Source organism: Pteronotus mesoamericanus, unplaced genomic scaffold (assembly GCF_021234165.1).
Source record: "Pteronotus mesoamericanus isolate MK-2021 breed Mesoamerican mustached bat unplaced genomic scaffold, CSHL_Meso_final contig_26, whole genome shotgun sequence".
Classification (NCBI taxonomy): domain Eukaryota; kingdom Metazoa; phylum Chordata; class Mammalia; order Chiroptera; family Mormoopidae; genus Pteronotus; species Pteronotus mesoamericanus.
The window spans coordinates 2,901,408-2,923,403 of NW_026555109.1; the positions used below are offsets into that span (position 1 = coordinate 2,901,408).

A 21,996-nucleotide genomic window follows, 5' to 3' on the forward strand; every position below is an offset into this window, starting at 1 on the left:
GCTCTCCCCGGAGAGTCTCTTCTGCTTTCACCTGGTTAGTTTGTCTGCTCAAAGTTCAGACAGATCTGCTTCCCTAAAGCAGGACCAACAATTGGGTATTACAGTCACTTAGGAAATTTTGTTGGTTTGTTTGTAAATACAAATCCCTTATGGAGCTTTTGATTCCTTAAATCTGAGAAAGAGTTGGATAACTTGGATGTACAACTGGTTTTGAAAACCAGTGGTTTTGATAACACAATTTTACAAGAACATGAATGAGGCTTCAGGAATTAAAATGGGGATAAATAGGAATCTCTTTAAAACAACTTCATTGCAATCATACACTGGAGGTTAGGCTGGATAAACTCTAGAAAATTATATGTAAATGTCCTTTAAAAATCACATTACTATACATTTTTCTGGTTTGATTTAAAATGAGCAGAAAGTTTTTCTCTTAACAATTTTATTGAATATAAAAACTAAACTAGGAAATATATATTTGGTTTCTTAAAATTAAAAGGTTGATGGGAGAATATAACAATCTTATTTAAAGGATTTTGCTATTTGTGGGTCTTTTTTTCCCAGCTTTATTGAGATATAATTGGCATATAACACATATAAATTTAAGGTATATAATGCAATGATTTGATACACATATACGAGGTCTGTCCAGAAAAAGTCCATGCATTGTTCTATAATGAGAATGGTTTGCGTGACATCGATGTAACCTGGCAGCCAAGGAGAGTGGACTGGACTGCACATGGGTGAACAATGATGACTCACTGCACTAGTCAGTGGGGGTTGTAGATGCCATTGAGTGAGCATGTGTACTGTGTGGCTATCGTATTAAAAAATGAGTAGAACAATGAATCTGCATTAGATTTTGAATTAAGTTTGAAGAGTAGGCTTTGAAGCTCCATGGAAAATGGATGATTCAGAGGGCTGCAGCTATGGGCAACTGGTGATTGGAAGCTTCATCATGAAAACACACCCATTCATGCATCACATCCAATGTAGAGTTTTTTTGGCAAAACATCAGATCATCCAGGTGACTCAGCCCCCCTACAGCCCAGATTTGGCATCCTGTGATTTCTGGCTTTTCCCAAAACTAAAATCACCTTTGAAAGGGAAGAGATTTCAAACTATCGATGAGATTCAGGAAAACATGATGGGGCAGCTGATGGCGAATGGGAGAATTAAGGTGTCTACTTTGAAGGGGACTGAGGCATCATTGTCCTACGTACAATGTTTCTTGTATCTTTTATCTTCTTTGGTAAATGTCTCTATTTTTCATATTACATGGCTGGATACCTTCTGAACAGATCTCATATATTGCAAAATACTTACCACAACAAGGGTAGTTACCACCTCTCATCTCACATAGATGCCATTTTCTGGTGCGTGGTTATTTTCTTTTTTAAGAAAATCAAGAACTATAATGATTAAGCTGTGCATCCTCACAGAGGCTTTTCAGAAGAATGACAGAATCTATTTCAACATCATTTATCAATATATGGTTTCATATTTTAAGATTACTGAACTCATTGTAGAACTACTGCTAAAGCATTTATCTGAATCAAGAAATAAATTATTAAAAAAAGAAAATCAGAGCAATCAAATCTTTATATTCTGTTAATAACTAAAAAAAAGTTACTATGAAATTATTTTCTACTTCCATCAAAATAACTGAAAACACTTTCAGATAAATCCCATGCCATCCTGAACTTTCTTTTGTGGGGAGAACAGTTATCCACAGGAATACCTTGGAGTGCACGGAGCTGTCCCTGGAGGAAGAAGACAGAAGCTCAGAAATCACATTATGGAAATCCAAGATGGAAGCAGAGTAGGTGGAGGCTACACTCCCTCCTCCCAGGACCAACCTGGAACTGGAACTAAAATACAGAGTAATCAACCTGAATAACCAACTGAAGACTAGTTAAAGAGAAGTCTTATAACCAAGGATTTACAAAAGCAGCCACATTGAGACTAGCAGGAAGGGCAGAGATGAGAAAGGGCTGGCTCCACTCCCATGGGTGGCGGCTGAGATTCTGCAGTGATATCTCAGATGTGAGGGTTTCCCCTGAGAAGCATGGGGTCTCAAACCCAATCCAGGATCCCCAGCTCAGAGCACCAGAGCCAAGAAATGCCCAGATAACATCTGGTTGTGAAAATGAGAAGGGATTCTGTCCATCAGGGAGAGATGGAAGTCTGCTAAAGACACAGGCACCTTCTCAAAGGGCCAAAGCACAAAATCTCATTATCAGCCACTAATCCTGGGCTCTAGCCCAGGAAGGATGAAGCAGACTAGAGTCAAAAGAGGAGAGACTGGGGTTTGTGGCTCTGGGGAGGGGGTGCTGAAGGGGCTCCCACCAGGACACCTCTGCTAAGTCACTCTCCCAAACTGCAGATGCTATCTTTCTAGGGTGGGGCACTCCCCTCCATATGGCATTAGCCAGAAGGTAAGCGATAGCTCCATCCTATGGACTCCTTGTAGCCCCACCCTGCAGAGATTGTGCCCTGCTGAGGAGTCAGCTACCTGGGTTGGGGTATCAGTAATTGAGTTGTGTGGCTTTAGGGTGGGGGCCATTCCTCTCACTTTCCTATGAACCTGACTGGTGCCTCCCCTCACGGGAGATGTGCTAGCCCCACTCTCTGGGCTCCAGTGGCCATACTGATTCCTAGTGGTTCCACCCTGCCGAGGTCTGGGCAAAATCAGGGACAGACTGAGTTGTGTGGTTCTAGGATGGGTCCATTTTAACCTGCATGCCTAAGCAGTGCAGAGCTCTCCCTTCTCCTGGATACTTCTTGGTCTTTTGGGCCTGATAAACTCTGCTGGCTTCATCCTGATAGTGCCCTGAAATCCCACCCCGCCACAAAGGTGTGCAGACACTGAGCAGGTGGCAGCTAGACTAGGTATACCCTGGGACATTTGCTGAGTGGCCTAAGACCCTGAATTGGTACTGACTTTGATCCTGTACTAATCTTGTGAACAACAATCACCCCTACCTAGTGACTCACTGAGAACCTACCTCACACGACTTGGGAACTGCCAGAGGCTCTTTCAGTGACTTAGATTAACAGGCAGCTGACAGGCAGAGGCAGGAGGAGGTAGATCTCCGGTTGCCTTGGGACTTGCTGACCTGCGTCTGAGCCCAGTGCTAAGAAAAGCTAGCCAGGCCCAGAAGAGAGAGCCACAAACTGTGGATTGCTTTGTAAGAATACTTATATCTGACAAAATAGACTTTAAAACAAAGGCTATAGTAAGAGACAAAGAAGGACACTATTCCAAACAGGTTGCCCAGGGCCAGTCACAGGCAGTATCTGTTATTGGACTGCACCAGAGTTCTACCCAAGAAGGTCCCAAACCAACACACACAGTGGCCAGCTTCAGACAACATCAGAGCAGAACCCAATTGGCTTCACAAGTAGCATATCCCAAGGGAGATCTTGACAGGCACCAGGCCTTGCTGGGGCAAATTCTACCTCATATGGTCAGCACCTACATAGCAGCTCGTACACCAAGGTACAGATCAATCCTCAAAGTAAGCCACCCGAAGGGTCAACACCATGCACAAAAAGGCCAACAGAAATGAAGACTCAAAATTATATCATGAGGGCCCACATAACCCACACAAGGGACATTCCTGGAGCATCTGGCTCAGGTGGTCAAGGAGCACCACTGGGCCCCAAAGGGCCCCTACAACATAAAGCCACCCAACCAAGACTGGGAATCATAGCACATCTATCCAATACATAGGAATACCAAGGGGCAGCCAAAATGGGGAGACAAAGAAATATGCCCCAAATGAAAGAAAAGGAGAAATCTCTAGAAAAAGAATTAAATGCAATGGAAGCAAGCAATTTACCAAATAGACAATTTAAAAAAATGTTTATAAGAATGCTCAAGGAACTCGGGACTTTAACAAAGAAATAACAACCATAAAAGAACATAGAAACTGTAAAAAAAAAAAAAACCAGTTAAAAATAAAGAATACAACATCTGAAATAAAAGAATACACTAGAAGAGATAAAAGATATGTTAGATGAAGCAATGATTTGGAAGACAAGGTAGCAGAAAACACCCAATCAATGCAGCAAAAAGAAAAAAAGAGTTAAATAAAAATGAGGATGGTTTAAGGGACCTTTAGGACAACATGAAGCATAAAAACATCTGCATCACAGGGGTACCAGAGAAAGAAGAGAGCAAGGGAGGGAGGACCTATTTGAAGAAATACTGACTGAAAACTATCCTAACCTGATGAAGGAAAAAGACACACAAGTCCAGGAAGCACAGAGAGTCCCAAAAAGATAAACCCAAAGAGGCCCAGCCCAAGCCAAGACACAAGGAAAGACATAAGGAAAATGAAAAAGTTTAAAGACAAAGAGAGAATCTTAAATGCAGCAAGAGAAAGGCAGTTAATTACCAACAAGGTAGTTCCCATAAGACTGTCAACTAATTTTTTAACAAAAACCTCTCAAGTCAGAAGCTTTTGGCAAGAAATATCCAAAATGATGAAAACCAAGGACCTACAACTAAGACTACTTTACCCAGCAAGGATATCATTTAAAATTAAAGGAGAAATATAGAGTTTCTCAGACAAGAGAAAGCTAAAAAAAGTTCATCACCACCAAACCAGAATTATAGGATTGTTAAAAGGTCCTATTTTAAAAAGAAGAGCCCTGGCTGGTGTGGCTCAGTGGACTGAGTGCTGGCCTGTGAACCAAAGGGTTGATTCCCAGTGAGGGCAAATGCCTGCATTGCAGGCCAGGTCCCCAGTTGGGGGCGCATGAGAAGCAATCACACATTGGTATTTTTTTCCCTTTCTCCCTCCTTTCCCCCTCTCTAAAAATAAATAAAATCTTAAAAAGAAGAAGAAAAAAATACAGAGGAGGATAATTAAAAGAATAAAACATCAATAAATACATTCCTGTCAATAATCACTTTATTTCAGAGAGAAAAGAAGGGAGGGAGAAAGAGAGGGAGAGAAAACTAATGAATAAGAGAAACATCGATTGGTTGCCTCATGCACACCCCCAACTGGGGACCTCGCCTGCAACCCAGGCATGTACCCTAACTAGGAATCTAACTGGCACACTTTCAGCTTGCAGGCTGATGCTCAATCCACTGAGCCACACCAGTCAGGACTCAATAATCACTTTAAATGTAAATGGCTTATAAGATCCAATCAAAAGACATAAGGGTAGATGAATGGATAAGTAAACAAGACCCATGTATATGTTGTCTACAAGAGATCCACCTCAGAATGAAAGATACACACAAACTAAAATAAAGGAATTGAAAAAGATGTCATGCAAATGGAAATTTTAAAAATACGCTGGGGTAGCAATACTTATATCTGACAAAATAGACTTTAAAACAAAGGCTATAGTAAGAGACAAAGAAGGACACTATATGATAAGGGGAGCAATCCAACTAGAGATATAAACCTTGTAAACATTTATGCATCCAACACAGGAGCACCTAAATATGAAAGTAAATCCTGATGAACATAAAGGGAGGTATCAATATAGTCACAGTAGCGGTTTTTAACACCCCGTTGACATCAATAGATAGACCTTCCAGACAGAAAAGTTACAAGAAAACTGGCCTTTATTCACACTCTAGATCAGATGGATTTAATTGATATCTTCAGTGCATTTCACCCCAAAGCAACAGAGTACCAGAAAATACATCCTTGTCAAGTATACATGGAACTTATTCTAGGATAAACCACATGTTAAGGCCACAAAAGAAGTATCAGTAAATTTAAGAAGACTGAAAACATATCAAGCATCTTCTCTGACCACAATGCTATAAAACTAGAAATCAATCACAATAGAAAAAATGGAAAAACACACAAAGTTTTGGGGAATAGATAACATGTTACAAAACGAAGAGTGGGTTAACAATGATATCAAGGAAGAAATCAAAAGATACCTTGAAACAAATGAAAATGATACAAAAAGCCAAAATCTAAGGATACAGGGAAAGCAGTGCCAAGAGGGAAATTCATAGCATTACAGGCTTACCACAAGAAACAAGAAAAATCTCAAACAATCTAAAATAAAGGAGCTAGAAAAAGAATAATAAACAAAACCCAAATAAGTAGAAGAAATGAGATAATAAAGATCAGAGCAGAAATAAACAAAACAGAGTCTAAAAAGACAAATAGAGCAATGAAACCAAGAGTTAGTTCTTTGAAATGATAAACAAGATTTACAAAGCTTTAATGAGACTCATGAGGAAAAAGAGAGTACACAAATAAATAAAATCAGAAATGAAAGAGGAGATGTAACAACTGACACCAAAAAAACACAAAAGATGCAAGAAAATATTATAAACAACTATACGACAACAAATTGGACAATCTGGATGAAATGGATAAATTCCTAGAAACATACAATCTTCCAAAACTCAATCAGGAAGATTCAGAAAATCTGAATAGACAGATTACAAGTAATTGAAGCAGTAATCAAAAAACTCCCAACAAACAAAAGTCCTGGACAGGATGGCTTCACAGGAAAATTTTATCAAACATTCAAAGAACTAACTGCTCTCCTTTTCCAGCTATTCTAAAAATTCAAGTGGAGGGAACACTCCCAAGCTCATTTTATAAGTCAGCATGTCATTCTAAAACCACCTAAAGACACTACAAACAAAAAAAAATTATAGGCCAATATCCTTGATGAATATACATGTTAAAATCCTCGAGAAAATATTAGCAAACCAGATTCAGCTATACATTAAAAAGATAATACACCATGATCAAGTGGGATTTATTCTAGGGATGCAAGGTTCGTATAACATCCACAAATCTATAAATATGATTCACCACATAAATACAAATGAAGGATTAAAATTATATGATCATATCAATAGATGCAGAACCAGCATTTGATAAATTCCAGCACCCATTTATGATAAAACTCTCAGCAAGGTGGGAATAGAGGCAACACACCTCAGTGTCATAAAGGCCATATAGGACAAACCCATAGCCAACATCATACTCAATGGGCAAAAACTACAAGCATTTTGCTTAGGATTGGGGAGAAGATAGGATATCCACTTTCACTTCTCTTGTTCAACATAGTACTGAAAGTACTAGACACAATAATCTGGTAAGAAGAAGAAATAAAAAAGCATCCAAATTGGAAAGGAGGAAGTAAAACTGTCATTATCTGCAGTGATAAGATACTGTATATATAGAGCTCTAAAGATTCCATCAAAAAAGTGCTAGAACTGAAAAATGCACTCAGTAAAGTAGCAGGATACAAAATAAACATCTAGAAATATGTGGCATTTTTTTTTTACACAACAATGATGAATTAGCAGAAAGGGAAACTATGAAAACAATCCATTTAAAACTGCATCAAAAAAAAAATAGTAAGAAAAACACCTAAGAATAAATTTAACCAACGATGTACAAGACCTGTACTCAGATAATTATTAAGACACTAAACAAGAAATTGAAGAAGATACCAATAAGTGAAAGCACACATTGTGTTCATGCATAGGAAGAATTAAAATCATTAAAATGTCCATATTACCCAAAGCAATCTACAGATTCAATGCAATTCCTATCAAGATACCAATGATGTATTTTACAGAATTAAAACAAATATCCCCCAAATTTATATGGAACCACAAAAGACCCTGAATAGTCACAGCAATCTTGAGAAAGAAGTACAAAGTTGGAGGAATCATGCTACCTGATATCAAACTATACTTCAAGGTCATAATAATCAAAACAGCATGGAACTAGCATAAAAACAGTCATGCAGAACAATTAAACAGAATAGACAACCCAGAAATAAATCCATATCTTTATTGTCAATTAGTATTTGACAAAGGAGACAAAAACATACAAAGGGATAAATACAGTCATCTATTCAATAAATAGTGTTGGGAAAATTAGACAGATATGTGCAAAAAAATGAAACTAGATGACGTTCTTACACCACAGACAAGGATAAACTCAAAATGGAATAAAGACTTAAATGTTAAACTAGAAATCATAAAAAACGTAGAAGAAAATGTAGGTAGTAAAATCTCAGACACTTCACGTCAAAATGTTGTTTTCTGATCTACTGCCTCAGGCAAGGGAAACAAAAGAAAAAAATAAATAACGGTACATCAAACTAAAAAGTTTTCGCACAGCAAAGAAAACCATCAATAAATAAAATAAAAAGACAGCCCACTGAATGGGAGAATATAGTTGTCAATGATACATCTGATAACAATATCCAAAATTTATAAAGAACTTATAAAATTCAACACCAAAAAAAATCCAATTAAAAAGTGGGCCAAGGACCTCAATAGACACTTTTCCAAAGAGGAAATACAGATGATTAACAGATGCTCAGCATCACTAATTATCAGAAATACAAATTAAAACCACAATGAGATATCACCTCACACTGGTCAGAATGGCTACCATCAATAAATCAACAAACAAGTGAAGGAGAAAAGGGAACCCCTGTGCACTGTTGGTAGGAATGCAAATTGGTGCACCCACTATGGAAAGCAATATGGAATCATCTCAAAATATTAAAAGTGGAACTGCCTTATGACCCAGCAATTCCACTTGTGGGAATGTACCCTAAGAAACCTGAAACACGAATTTGAAAGAATATATGCACTCCTATGCTCATTGCAGCATTATTTACAATAGTCAAGATTTGGAAGCAGCCCAAGTGCCCACCAGTAGGTCAGTGGATAAAAAAGCTGTGGCACATTTACACAATGGAATACTATTTGGCTGTGAAAAAGAAGGAAATCTTACCTTTTGCGACAGCATGGATGGACCTGGAGAGAGTATTATGCTAAGTGAAATAAGCCAGTCAGAGAAAGACCAAGTACCATATTATTTCACTTACGTGTGGAATCCAATGAACAAAATAAACTAACAAAAATAGAAACAGAGTCATAGATACAGAAAACAGAGAGACAGCTGTCAGAGGGGAGAGGAGTTAGGGGGTTGGGTGAAAAAGGTGAGGGGATTTAAGCAAAGAAAGAAAAACTTCATAGACACAGACAACAGTATGATGGTTACCAAAGGGAAAGGGGGTGAGGGGAGGACTTGATCTGGGGTAGTGAACACACAATACAATATACAGATGATGTATTATAGAACCATACACCTGAAACCTATATAATTTTATTAACCAATGTCACTAATCAATTCAATAAAAGTTGTAAAAAATCACATTATGGGTTTTTAAAAAAATTCTCAGTATTTATTTGTGTTTTAAAAACAGAGAAACTGATATTTACTAGGGAGTTACCTGTTGGATTACTGTTTTTAGGGCACAAGGGACTTTAAAAATTCTAATTTATTCCTTGGCTTGCCCTATTTCCTTTGAGCTTTCTTAAGCTTGGCTAATTCATGTTAGATTGTTCTTTAATTAGAGCTTAAAAAGTTAAATATAAGGAAATCAAAAAGCTACCTCCAAATATGATAACCCTAAGTGAAAGAACTTTATAAGATGGCAAATGCTAGTAATGGTGTTACTACCCTCAATTTATTATAAATGAAGAAAAAAAACAAGCTTTTCTTTCATAGCCACAGGCCACCTTACACTTACCAAACGCCCAAGGTTATAGTAACAATCTGGGTATTTCCGTCTGTGTTTGATTGCTGTCTGGTAACTTTGCTCGGCAGCTTCAAACCGTTTCAGGCTGTTCTGCACTATGCCTAAATTCATCCATGCAGCAGCAAAGTCTGGCCTGGATGAGCATTTGAAAAAGGTAAACAAGGAAAAGGAAGGCTTAGACCCCCAAAAGGAAAGAGCTCATTTCTTTGTACCTAACATAATTATAAAAGCAATGCTTACTGTATTTGTACAGCCAAAGACAGCAGCTCCTCTGCTTCCTGTAGCTCATTCCTTTCTTTTAAAATATTTCCAAGATTATTCATGGCATGAACATACTTAGGATTTAATCTGAAAGTGGAGAGAAAAACCAAGCCATCTGTTAATGCCCAGTGTTCTTCACTAAACTCTCAGGAATTGGCAAAGTATCTTACAGTAAGGATCTTTAAAAGGACAGGTTTTGAACCCTAGAAAGTTAAAACAAGACACATATATAAGTGTGCCTGCAGTACCTCACAGCTTCTCGGTAATATCTGATGGCAGCTGTTTGATTGCCTTTATCAGCCAGGTTTTTGCCAACATTGTAGTGAACCTGAAAAACAGAGATTAAAATCTTGGTCATTAGCTGATAGACTTCTTTCTTTAGAGCTGGGATACTTATCATATCTTCTAACTGACAACAAAAAGTAATGGTATTTTAAAAAAAACAAACCAACCAGAACTTTAGCTAAAATCCTACAGATGCGCGCCAGGGGCTTGATTGTGCTCTAATCTTCCTAAGAAAAGAGCTGAAGAAAGGGAGGTAATAAGCAAATGATACCAGTAAAGTATAAGAGAAACATATTTAACCAAAGAACTCACCAGAGAAAACTGGAAAATTAGGAAGCTGAGCTGGTTTTATGGCTGAACAAACTCTTGACTTCCCCTCCTCTCACATACCTATCCCCCATTAGGATGATCACCATTCCGTTTTCTATGAATTTGACTATTCTAGGTACCTCAAATAAATGATATTGCATAGTATTTGTGTTCTTGTGACTGACTTACTTTACTCAGAATAATGTCCTCAGGGTCCATCCACATTGTAGCATATGCCAGAGTTTCCTTCCTTTTTTAAGGCTGAGTAATATTCCATTGTATATATAAACCGCATCTTCTTTATCCATTCATCTGTTGGACACTTGGGTTGCTTTCATCTTTTGACTACTGTGACTAATGCTGCTATGAGATCCTGCTTTCAATTTTTTGACCCACAGATGGAAACCTACTGGAAATTCTCAGGATACCTTAATGTAAGGGCATTAGGGTGGCCAACTTATTATATATGTCAATTTTCTAATCATATTTACAGCCGTTTTTAATTTTTAAGGCTTTGAAGTATGTGGCACTTTGTATTGACTCTGTGATATTCTAAATTCTTTTAATAATGAAAAGGCTCATATGCCACAATTAGGTATTTCCTTAAGGAGTCAGGAATCAACCTGGCCAACAATGCATATATATATGTAGTATGGGAAAAGCAGATTTTTAGCTTTAAGTATGCAAAAGTTTATTCTTTTATAACTATTTATTAATTATTGTGTTATTTTCCATACAAAAAACTATAAATCTACTTTTGCCCCATCCTGCATATCTATGTCTATAGAACTATCTAGCTACCCAGAAGTGGAATCGATGGATCCTATGGTAATTATATTTTTTAATTTCTGAAGGACTAAGATGGTTAACTTTATGTTAAGAGAATTTTACCTCAATTTTTTTTTTAAAAGAGAATTTTTAACAATTTAATGCTAAGTAGACTAGATGAAACAGGACTCACAGATAGAAACCTAGTGGAAGTTCCAAGGATATCTTAATGTCAGGGCACTAGGATAGCCAACTTATGGGATTTTCTCAAGAGTACATGGGCTCCAAATAAATTACAAGGAAAGAAGCTGGGACCTAAACAAAGGCCAGGGCAGCAGAATCACACAGACTCATGAGGACTATTATCAAAAGTATGTATTGATTACCATAAGATCCTTTCGGAGGCTTACAGTGAAAGGGTCAATAGCAAAGTCAGAAGAGATGATGCTATAGAAATTCATTCAGTTAGGTGTATTAAGTGACTAATAACAATAACAGAAACACCAGCAACAGGCAGGTGTTAAGAGAGGGCATGAACCAGGTGCAGGGATCCGACTGAACATATATAGTCTTCTCTTTACAACATCTCTAACAGGCAGCTGCTATCACCCTCCCTTCTGAGGGACTGCTTCAGTGTTGTTAAGCATCTTACCCAAGGTTCTGGTGCTAGTTTTGGATCCAGGATCCAAAGCCTATCACAACTCATTTATTGGGGCACTGGGTAAAGATGGAGATGAATGCTCAAGGTGATTTCTAGACCCACTCATTTATACCATCAATTCTTTTCTTAAAGTAATATAATGTTTCTTTTTTTGTGTTAAGGGCTGAATTGTGTCCCCTGCCCAAAATTCCTATGTTGACAAGCTAAACTCCAGCAGTTCAGAATGTAACTGTATTTGGAGATAGATTCTTTAAAGAAGTCATTAAGTTAAAATGAGGTTCTTAGCCCTGGCTGGTGTGGCTCAGTGGATTGAGCACCGGCCTGTGAACCAAAGGGTCAACGGTTCATATCCCAGTCAGGGCACTTGCCTGGGTTGTGGGCCAGGTCCCTGGTGGGGGTGTGTGAGAAGCAACCACACATTGATATTTCTCTCCCTCTCTTTCTCCTTCCCTTCCTCTCTAAAAATAAATAAAATCTTTAAAAGATAAAATAAAATGAGGTTCTTAGGGTAGACCTTAACCCAACCTGTCTGGTATCCTTACAAGAAGGGAAACTTGGACACACAAGGAGATACCAGGGATGCATGCACACAGAGAATAGGCCATGTGAGGACACAGCAAAAAATGTGGCCATCTGCAAGCCAAGAAGAGAGGGGTTAGGAGAAATCAACCTGGCCAACACAATGATGTTGGACTTCTGGCCTCCAGAACTGTGAGAAAATAAACTTCTGTTCTTTAAGCCTGTGGTACGTTGTTATGGCAAACTAATATATCGTGGAATGCAATAATGGTTTAAACAATAATATTCAAGTAGCACTACATTCAAATACTTCCAAACCCCTTCTGAAAATATGAGCACATTCTGCCTCATCAATCTTAACCTACAGTTAGTGTACATTTTCATAAATACTAATATTTCTGAAAGGGTAGGAAGCAGTACAACATTCTTTAAGCACATATGTAACAGATCTTTGTTTATTAACTACCAATTTTAAAGTCCACATATTTATTTGTACCAAATCTAACAAAAGAAATCACAGGCAGGGATACCATGGGCGATAGAAATGAGTACTGTTCCACAGTACACTGTATAATTTAAACTTCCTGAACCATTCATTGGTATTATCATCTTCAAATAATAGCCTGGAGACTAGTTAATGCTATGGTCAGACTCACGTTTTGAAAAGTATGCTCTAAATGGTTTGATTTTGTGCCTCCCTAAACCCCAGCCAGGAAGTGTTACTTCACCTCGGGTCCCACACACAAAAGAACCAAATCTGGAGAATCCATCATGAGAGTGATGCACTTCTGGCCCCAGAATACAAACACAGCTCTATGGCAGACTTCAACATAACACTCCCCACCTCTGCCGCCCCTGTGCTCCTAGTGCTTTCCTTTGTTATGGGGAAATTCTGTTTTCTCAATAAAAAGCTAAAACAAGATTCAAGTTTCCTCTGAAGCATCACAGTGTTCAGTTAGACACCTGCAATGCCAGAACCCAGAGGGAAAATAGGGGGAGGAAGAAGGGGAACTCTGAAAAGTCAGACTGCAGTTATTTCAATGAAACTAGTTAAAAATCTGATAGAGCCCTAGAAGGCAGAGATGTTACTATTAAGAACTGGTAAACAGGTTTGCCCAGAGGCCAGCCTTATCCTATGGGTTTTATGGAGGGAAGTATTTGAACAGAAAACAGCTGTCTTGATAACTCACTGAAAACAAACAAAACAAAATAACCTTAGCACAGTTTACTTAAAACAATGTTTAAAGAATGAGTGATTTTTGTTTCCATAAAAGATAAAAGGTGGAAAAAGGCCTATTTATCCTTGGATTTTCCTCCTAGGCTTTGTGATTAATAGCTGAGGCAGTGAACCTGCAGAGAAGCCACAAATAAAACCAACCACTGCAACCCAGTGACATGTAAATGCAATGGAAGTCAAAGAGCAATAATGGAAGGTACTTTAACACGAGTGCTAAAACCAGATTTGTTTCAAATACTCTGCCAAATGGTTGATGTTAGACTTAAAATGTTTTAATTACATAATGATCCTATAATCTATCCTCAGTCACTCCTTAAGGGAATACCTAATTGTGGCATATGAGCCTTTTTATTATTAAAAGAATTTAGAATTGTATCACAGAGTCAATACAAAGTGCCACATCCTTCAAAGCCTTAAAAACTAAAAATGACTGTAAATATAATTAGAAACTTGGTATTTCACCGTAATAGGCTCAAGGAATTTAATTTCCATTTGGCTCAATTCAATCACTAATATTGAGTACATACCATATGCAAGGGGTAATGTCAACGCAGACAAGGCACCTGTACTACCTACCTAGATATTGAAAACTTTGGAGAAAAATGAGCCTCAAGTTGTAAATATGGGCCTAATCTTCAGCCAGGTGCCAATTGCTTATTTAATATTCAATGAATAAAAAATGTTTCTCCTGTAGGAGCTGAATGATACCAGTGTCTTCCTAAATGAGGTCTCTTCCCCGAAATTAACCTAGCACTTTTGTTTTTTTGGTTTGCTATTTTTTATTTGAAATGTTTGCATACAGGGGAAGGGGCTTGGGGGACTGGGTGAAAAAGGTGAAAGGATTGAGAAGTACAAATTGGTAGCTACAAAACAGTCATACGGATGTAAAGTACAGAACAGGAAATAGAGTCAATAATATTGTAATAAATATGTATGGTGCCAGCTGGATACTGGAAGTATCAGGGGGAACACTTTGTAAAGTATGATTATCTAACTACTACGCTGTACACTTAAAACTAATATAAAATAATAATATATGTAAACTGTCTTTGAAAAAACATTTTTGAAAAAACATTGGCATACATATTTACAAGTAAAATTAGTTTACAATTTTTCCCTTTTTCATATTGGTCTTGTGCAATATTAAAATCAAAGTTATGTCTATAAAATTAGATAAGAAGATTTCCCTAGTTTTCAGTTGTTCAGAACAATTCATGTAACAAAAGCTACTTCTTAAATATCTGATGAGATTCTCCTATAAAGATTTCTGTACCTATCACTTTTTATAAAAAAAAGAAAGTAAAGACAATTTTATTACATTTCAATTTATAGTGGAAAGTGAAAAAAAAAAACCACAGACCCATTTTGCCCATACTGAACAGTATCACTGAAAAATGTTCTTAGAAAGGATCATTTTGAATTACAGTCCAGATGGAGGTGTAGGCAGACATGCTTCACCTCCTTATGCAACCATAAAAAGAATACAACTAAATCTAAAAACAAATAACACTCAGAACTGTCAGAAAATTGAACTGTATGGAAGTCCTTAACTAGCTGTGACTCAGATAGACTCTGGACTTGCCAGAGAATTGGAGTGTGTGGAATGGGCAGTGGCTCAGAGCAGCAGCAGAGCCAACATACTTTTTTCAAAAGGGGAACTGAGGAGCACTGGGCAGGGTCTTTGTGCAGCTGCCAGGCCAACAAAGGAAGAGAATTGTGGGTACAACTTGCTTCTACTCGGTGCACCTCACGGGTTGATCAAAGGGGTGCAAAACAAAACATGGTGGTTTAATGGTGCCAGCCCAGCACAACTGTGCAGAGAGTGCGGGCTGCACAGTGCTCTGAGGATGTGGGCTGGAAACCAGGCACCTGTGATTATTGAAGTCCAGACTGTGCCCCGATCCTTGCTGAACCATAGGAAAGGGAAAATGAAGACCAAACCCCCACTGTGTGCAGAAGCTGGGAAGACCTGCAAAATCGGGGGCTTTTTATTTTATTTTTTTATTTTATCTTTTTTTTTTTTCAAGAGTAAGACATTTAGACCTGGAGCTGAAAGAAAACCAGAGAGAGATCCAGAAAGAAGTCAGAAGGCGAACACCAACAGGTGAGACAAATTTCACCTTGTTCTTCATCAGGACTTGCATTTTTTTTCAGTTTTTTTGTTTGTTCTTTTCCCTTTCATATTGCATTTTAATTTTTCTTCTTTCACTTCACTCGTGTTCCAAATAACTCACTACTCTTGGTCTTCTGCTTATTCTTTTTACTCAGATTATATATTTTTTTTATCATATTGTTATTACAAATTCCACATAGCATACTTCCCTGGTCTTAATCCATTTCACCATATTCCTGAGCATTATTACCTTTGTTGTAAACTTTATTTTCTCTCACATTACACCATGTTCCTAACTCTTACACTCACTATTTCTCCTCCACCTAACCTAACATAGGCACTCTTCTCTCTTAAGTCAGCTCACATTCTTTTTCTCCTCTCCTAAGAGTCTTAGTTCTTTTCTACCTTTTATAAACAGTGGATAGTTGGGCAAAATACCACAGTTATTGCTATACTTCTCCAACAGAACTCTTATTTGTTCACTGTTTGTACTTTAAATCCCATAGAACACTCTTTCACTGGGTCTTATTTCATTAAGCCTTTCCCCTGACCCTGATCAGTTGAGTGAGGAATTTTATTTCATTCTTTTCCCCCTTCTCTCAACCTGGCTTTACTCCTTACTCTTATTAGTTTGTTTCCCTCATCCTCTCAAAATCATTTTTCTTTATGGTAGACATCTTGTATTCACTTTTTGCTTCTATACGATATTCTTATCCCCACTCCACCTTTATTAACTTCAGTCAGCTGTCATCACTATGGACCCTGCTGTGGGTTTCCTGCAATTTTGATCCGTTGGTCTAAAACCTTTTCAACTTTAGTTTAAACTTCATAGTATATACTTCCCCTTTCTTACCCCATCACCTTTTTGCACTTATGTTTTAAATTTTGTTCTTTCCCTTTCTTCGCACCAGTTCTGTACCCACTCTTATCAAGTCTTCCTCATACCACTCAATAACATTTTCTCCTCTTTTAGTCATCTCATAGTCCCTTTGTCATGGCTTATAATATACGTAATCTCTTTTCACCTTTATTAATCTTTGCTCAATTGTGGATGAGATTGCTGATGTGTTAGTGGGGGTTCTTTTTGCTGGTGTAGGATTGGTTGTCTGGTAACAATGCTTTGTTAATGAACATCTGTACAACAGCATACAAGACAAGGTGGGAGTTTTGACTACCAGTAGGCCCACTGGAGGGGAGAACCCACCAACAAAGAAGCCACCAACAAGTAAAACTGAAGTACAAGAAGAGAGCCCACACAAACAGAAGAAAGGCAACCCTAGAGCATCCAGACAAGGAGATCAAAGAGGCTGCACCACTGAGTCCCATAGAATACCTACCACAGAAGTTCACCCCAAATTTATATGGAACCATAAATGACCGTGATAGCCTCAGCAATTTTGAGAAAGAAGAACAAAGTAGGAGGGATCACAATACCTGATATCAAACTATATTACAAGACCAGTGTAATCAAAACAGCCTGGTACTGGCATAAAAACAGACAAATGAATGGAACAGAATAGTGCCCAGAAATAAACCCATGCTAGTATGATCAGTTCATATTTGATAAAGGGAATAGGAACATAAAATGGAGTAAAAATGGCCTCTTCAACAAATGGTGTTGGGAGATCTGGGCATATACATGCAAAAAAATGAAACTTGGACCACCAACTTACACGTATTTAAAAATAAACTCAAGACAGATAACAGACTTAAATGTAAGGTGTGATACCACAAAAGTCCTAGAGAAAAACATAGGCAGGAAAATTTCACATATACCACACAGAAATTTTTTCACCAATACACCCCCTAGAGCAAGGGATATAAAGGAAAGAATAAACAGATGGGACTTCATCAAATTAAAAAGCTTCTGCCCAGCTAACAAACATCAACAAAATGCAAAGGGAACCAACCGTATGGGAAAATATATTTGCCAGTATTACCTCAGACAAGGGTTTGATCTCCAAAATATATAAAGAATTCACAGGACTCCACACCAGGAAGACAAGCAATCCAATTAAAAAATGAACAAAGGACCTGAACAGATACTTCTCCAAGGAGGACATACAGATGTCCCATAGGTACATGAAAAAATGCTCAACATCACTAGCCATTAGATAGTAAATTAAAACCACAATGAGATACCACTTTACACTGGTCAGAATGGCCATCATTAATAAATCAATAAACAAGTGCTGGAAAGGTTGTGGAGAAAAGGGAACCCTAGTGCAGTTTGTGGGAATGTAGACTGGTGTAGCCACTGTGGAAAAAAATATGGAATTTCCTCAAAAAACTAAAGATGGAACTGCCTTTTGATCCAGTGATCTTACTGCTTGTACTATACCTTATGAATACTGAGTCACCAATTCAAAAGAACCTATGCACCCCAGTGTTCATAGCAGCACTATTTACAATAGCCAAGTGTTGGAAACAGCCTAAGTGAGTAAATGAGTTGGTCAAAAAACTGTGGTACATTTACACAACGGAATTCTGCCCTATAGAAAGAAAGAAGGAACTCCTACACTTCGTAGAGCATGAATGGAACTGGGGAGCATTATGCTAAGTGAAATAAGCCAGGTGGTGAAAGAAAAATACCATATGCTCTCACCTGTAAGTGGAGCCTAATCAACAAAACAAACAAATGAACAAAATAGAACCAGATACTTGGAAACAAAGAACAAACAGACAGTGACTAGAGGGGAGGACTGAGGGAGATGTGGGGAAAAGAGGGGGAAGAGACAAGCAAAGAAACATGAATAGAGGACTCATGGACATGGACAATGGGGTGGATTGTTTGTGTGAGTGTGTGGGGGCAGTGTACACCTAAGCAGTGGGGAGAAAGGTGGGACCACTATAATTGAACAAGAGTAAATTTAAAAAAAAAGAAGAAACAAAGAAACAAGAATTCAGAAAACCGAGGATAGTATAAGACAACTCTGGGACATCTCCAAATGTGCCAACATCCGAATCATAGGGATGCCAGATGGAGAAGAGGAAGAGCGAAAAATCGAAAACTTATTTGAAAAAATAATGAAGGAAAACTTCCCTAATTTGGCAATGGAAGAGACATACAAGTCCAGAAAGCACAGAGTCCCAAACAAGTTTGTTGGACCCAAAAAGGACCACACCAAGTCATATCATAAATTAAAATGCAAAATGTTAAACATAAAGAGAGAATCTTAAAAGCAACAAGAGAAAAGCAGAGAGTTACTTTCAAAGGAGTACCCATAAGACTATTAGCTGATTTCTGAAAAGAAACTTTGCAGGCAAGAAGGGACTGGCAAGATGTATTCAAAGTGATGAAAAGCAAGGACCTACAACATAGATTACTCTACCTAGCAAAACTATCATTTAGAATGGCAGGACAGATAAAATGCTTCCCAGACAAGGTAAAGCTAAAGGAGTTCATCATCACCAAGCCATTATTAGATGAAATGTTAAAGGAACTTATTTAAGAAAAAGAAGATCAAAACTATGAACATTAAAATGGCAACAAATTTACAACTATCAGCAACTGAACCTTAAGAAAAGAAAATAAACAAAAAACTAAGCAAACGACCAGAACAGGAACAGAATGATATGTATGGAGATCATTTGGAGGATCATCATCTGGGAGGGGGAGAATGGGGGAAAAGGTGCATGGATAAGAAAGCATAATTGGGAGGTACAAAATAGACAGGAGGATGTGAAGAATAGTAGAGGAAACGGAGAAGCCAAGGAGCTTATATGCACAGCTCATGGAGATGAACTGAGAGGGGGGGCTGCTGAAGGGAAGGGGGGTACCAGGCAGAGGGAACCAAAAGGGGAAAAACTGGGACAAATATAATAACATAATAAAGTATACTTAAAAAAAAAAAAAGAAAAGACCATTTTGAAGATAAGGTCTTTTAAGGACATATGTTTTAAATTAAAGAAAGAAAACTACACACACTGACACATAATAACTGTGTGTGTACCCATATGTGTACACCCTGTGTTTTCTAGCCTACAATACATGAAGTCATGTTATTAGGAGAAACAGACAGGCTTAAAATCACATATGTCCCATCTCCTCCTCCACCAGTTACTGGAGTAACCTGGGCACTGTGCCATACCAGATCTCTATCTAGCCCCTAGATTACTAAACTAAACAACATCAGTTCCATCTTTCTATGCCTCAGTTTCTCCCATTTGGAAAAACAAAATCAAAAACCTATATATATCTCTCTCTAAAACCTGAGCAGGAAGATAATGGAGATTAATTATAGAGCCACTATAAAAAAATCTCAGTTCTTCATATGGAAGAACTGTATAAATAGAAGGGGAAAGTACTGCTATTGAAACACAAAAGTAAAAATAAAGCAAATCTATTAACATTTACAAAATTAAATTATAGGCAATTTATTTTTAGTAGCATAAAATAAATGGATAGGCCAGAAAATCAAATGAACAATAAAAGTTTGAAGTAATTCACTCTTTTGCCTAAATCTCCTAACTATAAAACATGAACAAGGTTTTTAATCTAAGAAAAAAACAAACAAGGAGTCAGGATCTTTTATACTATCCTTCACTTCAAGGTCACAATAAGATATCAACTATCTGTTCATACAATTTTACCTGAAATCATTGCTTTTTGTTAAATGTAGAATGTAAAAATGAGATAGAACTCCAGAGAGCTCTTTTTTTACCTCTTGAGGATCTCATTTGGAGCATCCTAAGAAGCTCCAATTTTGATGACCCAAGAGAGAATGAATCATGACTTAGTAATAATAATGGTCTATATAAACAGAAATTCTTCTACCCTAACTCCTTGGTATCCCATTTTAAACAAGTAACATTCCCTTCCTATCATTTAATATGACAACCGAAAGTAAAATCAACCTAAGAAAGCTAATATTTCTTGAACACCTACTATGTTCTAACTACCATATTAGGCCACTTCAGATGCAATATTTCATTAGCGCCTCAACGCAAACCCAGGAGATAGGCATTACTGACCCCCTTTGTAGATAAGGGCACCGGATATTCAAAAATGTTTGGTTTCACCCAAAGAGACAGAGCTGGTTAAGCTGAGGGCTCAGATTCATGAAGAATCCAAGTGAAAAAATACCTACCAGATTGTTTCAACAAAAACACTGCCACTTTTAAAGTCTATACATTTATTTTTACCTAATCTAACAAAAGGGGGCACAAGCAGAGAAACCACAGGTGATATAAACGTGTATTTCACATTTATCACCACACAGAATGATTTAAACTTCCTGAACCAAATTATTGTCCATCTTCAGATTATGGCTTGGAAGCTAGTTAATGCTATGGTCAAAGCATGTATTTTGAAAAGTGTGCTCTGAACGTTTCAACTGTGGGCCCCTTCAGGCTCCAGGCTGGATGTATGGTGTTAGGACCCCTGACACCACTTCAAAGGGTGATTGGACCAACTGGATGAGTAAAAACCTCATTTAAGTAATCTCTCATTTCACTGACATTGTCTGGTTTTAATAATTTCTTTTAATTATTTTGGCTAAGTGGAATTTTAATAAATTTTATCAAAATAACAAGAAAGAAAAACCCAAATCTTATGCTAGATTCCTGTATGAAGGCAAACATTCTTCCTAGTCAGCTGTGAAACTTAAAACATTTCCTAATAATGTCTTTCTAAAGAAACATGGCAGCCAACACACCTTAGCATTGAGAGGACACACAGACAGGGCACTTCGAAAAAGCTGCTCTTCATTCCTCCACTCGCCGCTGCGAATCATGCATCTCAGCGTGTTTATGAACAAAATTCCCAGTACGAGAGTAGTGATTAGTTTCTTAAGGATAGAGAGACATGGTAAACGTCATGAGGAAAATCTGTCCAACCACCTGGGTTATGAATGTCACCACTCTTGGCCAGTACCTTTTTCTTAGTGTGTTTACTGAAAGTGCCAAATCCAAAAGTCAGCAGCATGCAGTACCCAGCGCTGGGGAGGTAAAGAACTCTTTCTGCCACTACGAAGCCCACTCGGAAGAATAGGTTACTTGCAGGAAGAAATGGGATAATTAGGAATCCCAACGCCAATGTAAGGATCCTGGAAAATGAGAAGTACAATACTTTATATGGCTGTTTTTAGACTTTTCAGGAAAAATATACTACTCAACATTAAAATAATAATAAATGCCTTTTTATTTTCCATGAGATCAATTGAGAACAGGTATCAGCAGCAGCAAAACTTGTTATCAGTAGAAAGGGTTTAGTCTGGTAGTTGTAAGATAAGACATAAAAATCTTACTGAGTCACTTAGCATCAGACAT

At 37.7% G+C, this 21,996-nt stretch overlaps 1 protein-coding gene across 2 annotated transcripts in view; it reads right to left on the reverse strand.

The window, feature by feature from the left end:
• The window catches only part of TMTC4 (transmembrane O-mannosyltransferase targeting cadherins 4), an 83,098-nt gene that overhangs the window by 14,658 nt on the left and 46,444 nt on the right, over window positions 1-21,996 (reverse strand). For both annotated transcript variants that reach the window (XM_054574355.1, XM_054574354.1), the window contains exons 10-14: window positions 21,602-21,773; window positions 21,384-21,515; window positions 10,083-10,162; window positions 9,814-9,921; window positions 9,565-9,706 (exon numbers count right to left, since the gene is read on the reverse strand). In XM_054574355.1, coding sequence (XP_054430330.1) covers window positions 9,565-9,706; window positions 9,814-9,921; window positions 10,083-10,162; window positions 21,384-21,515; window positions 21,602-21,773 — 634 coding nt within the window. The remainder of the gene's footprint in view (window positions 1-9,564; window positions 9,707-9,813; window positions 9,922-10,082; window positions 10,163-21,383; window positions 21,516-21,601; window positions 21,774-21,996) is intronic.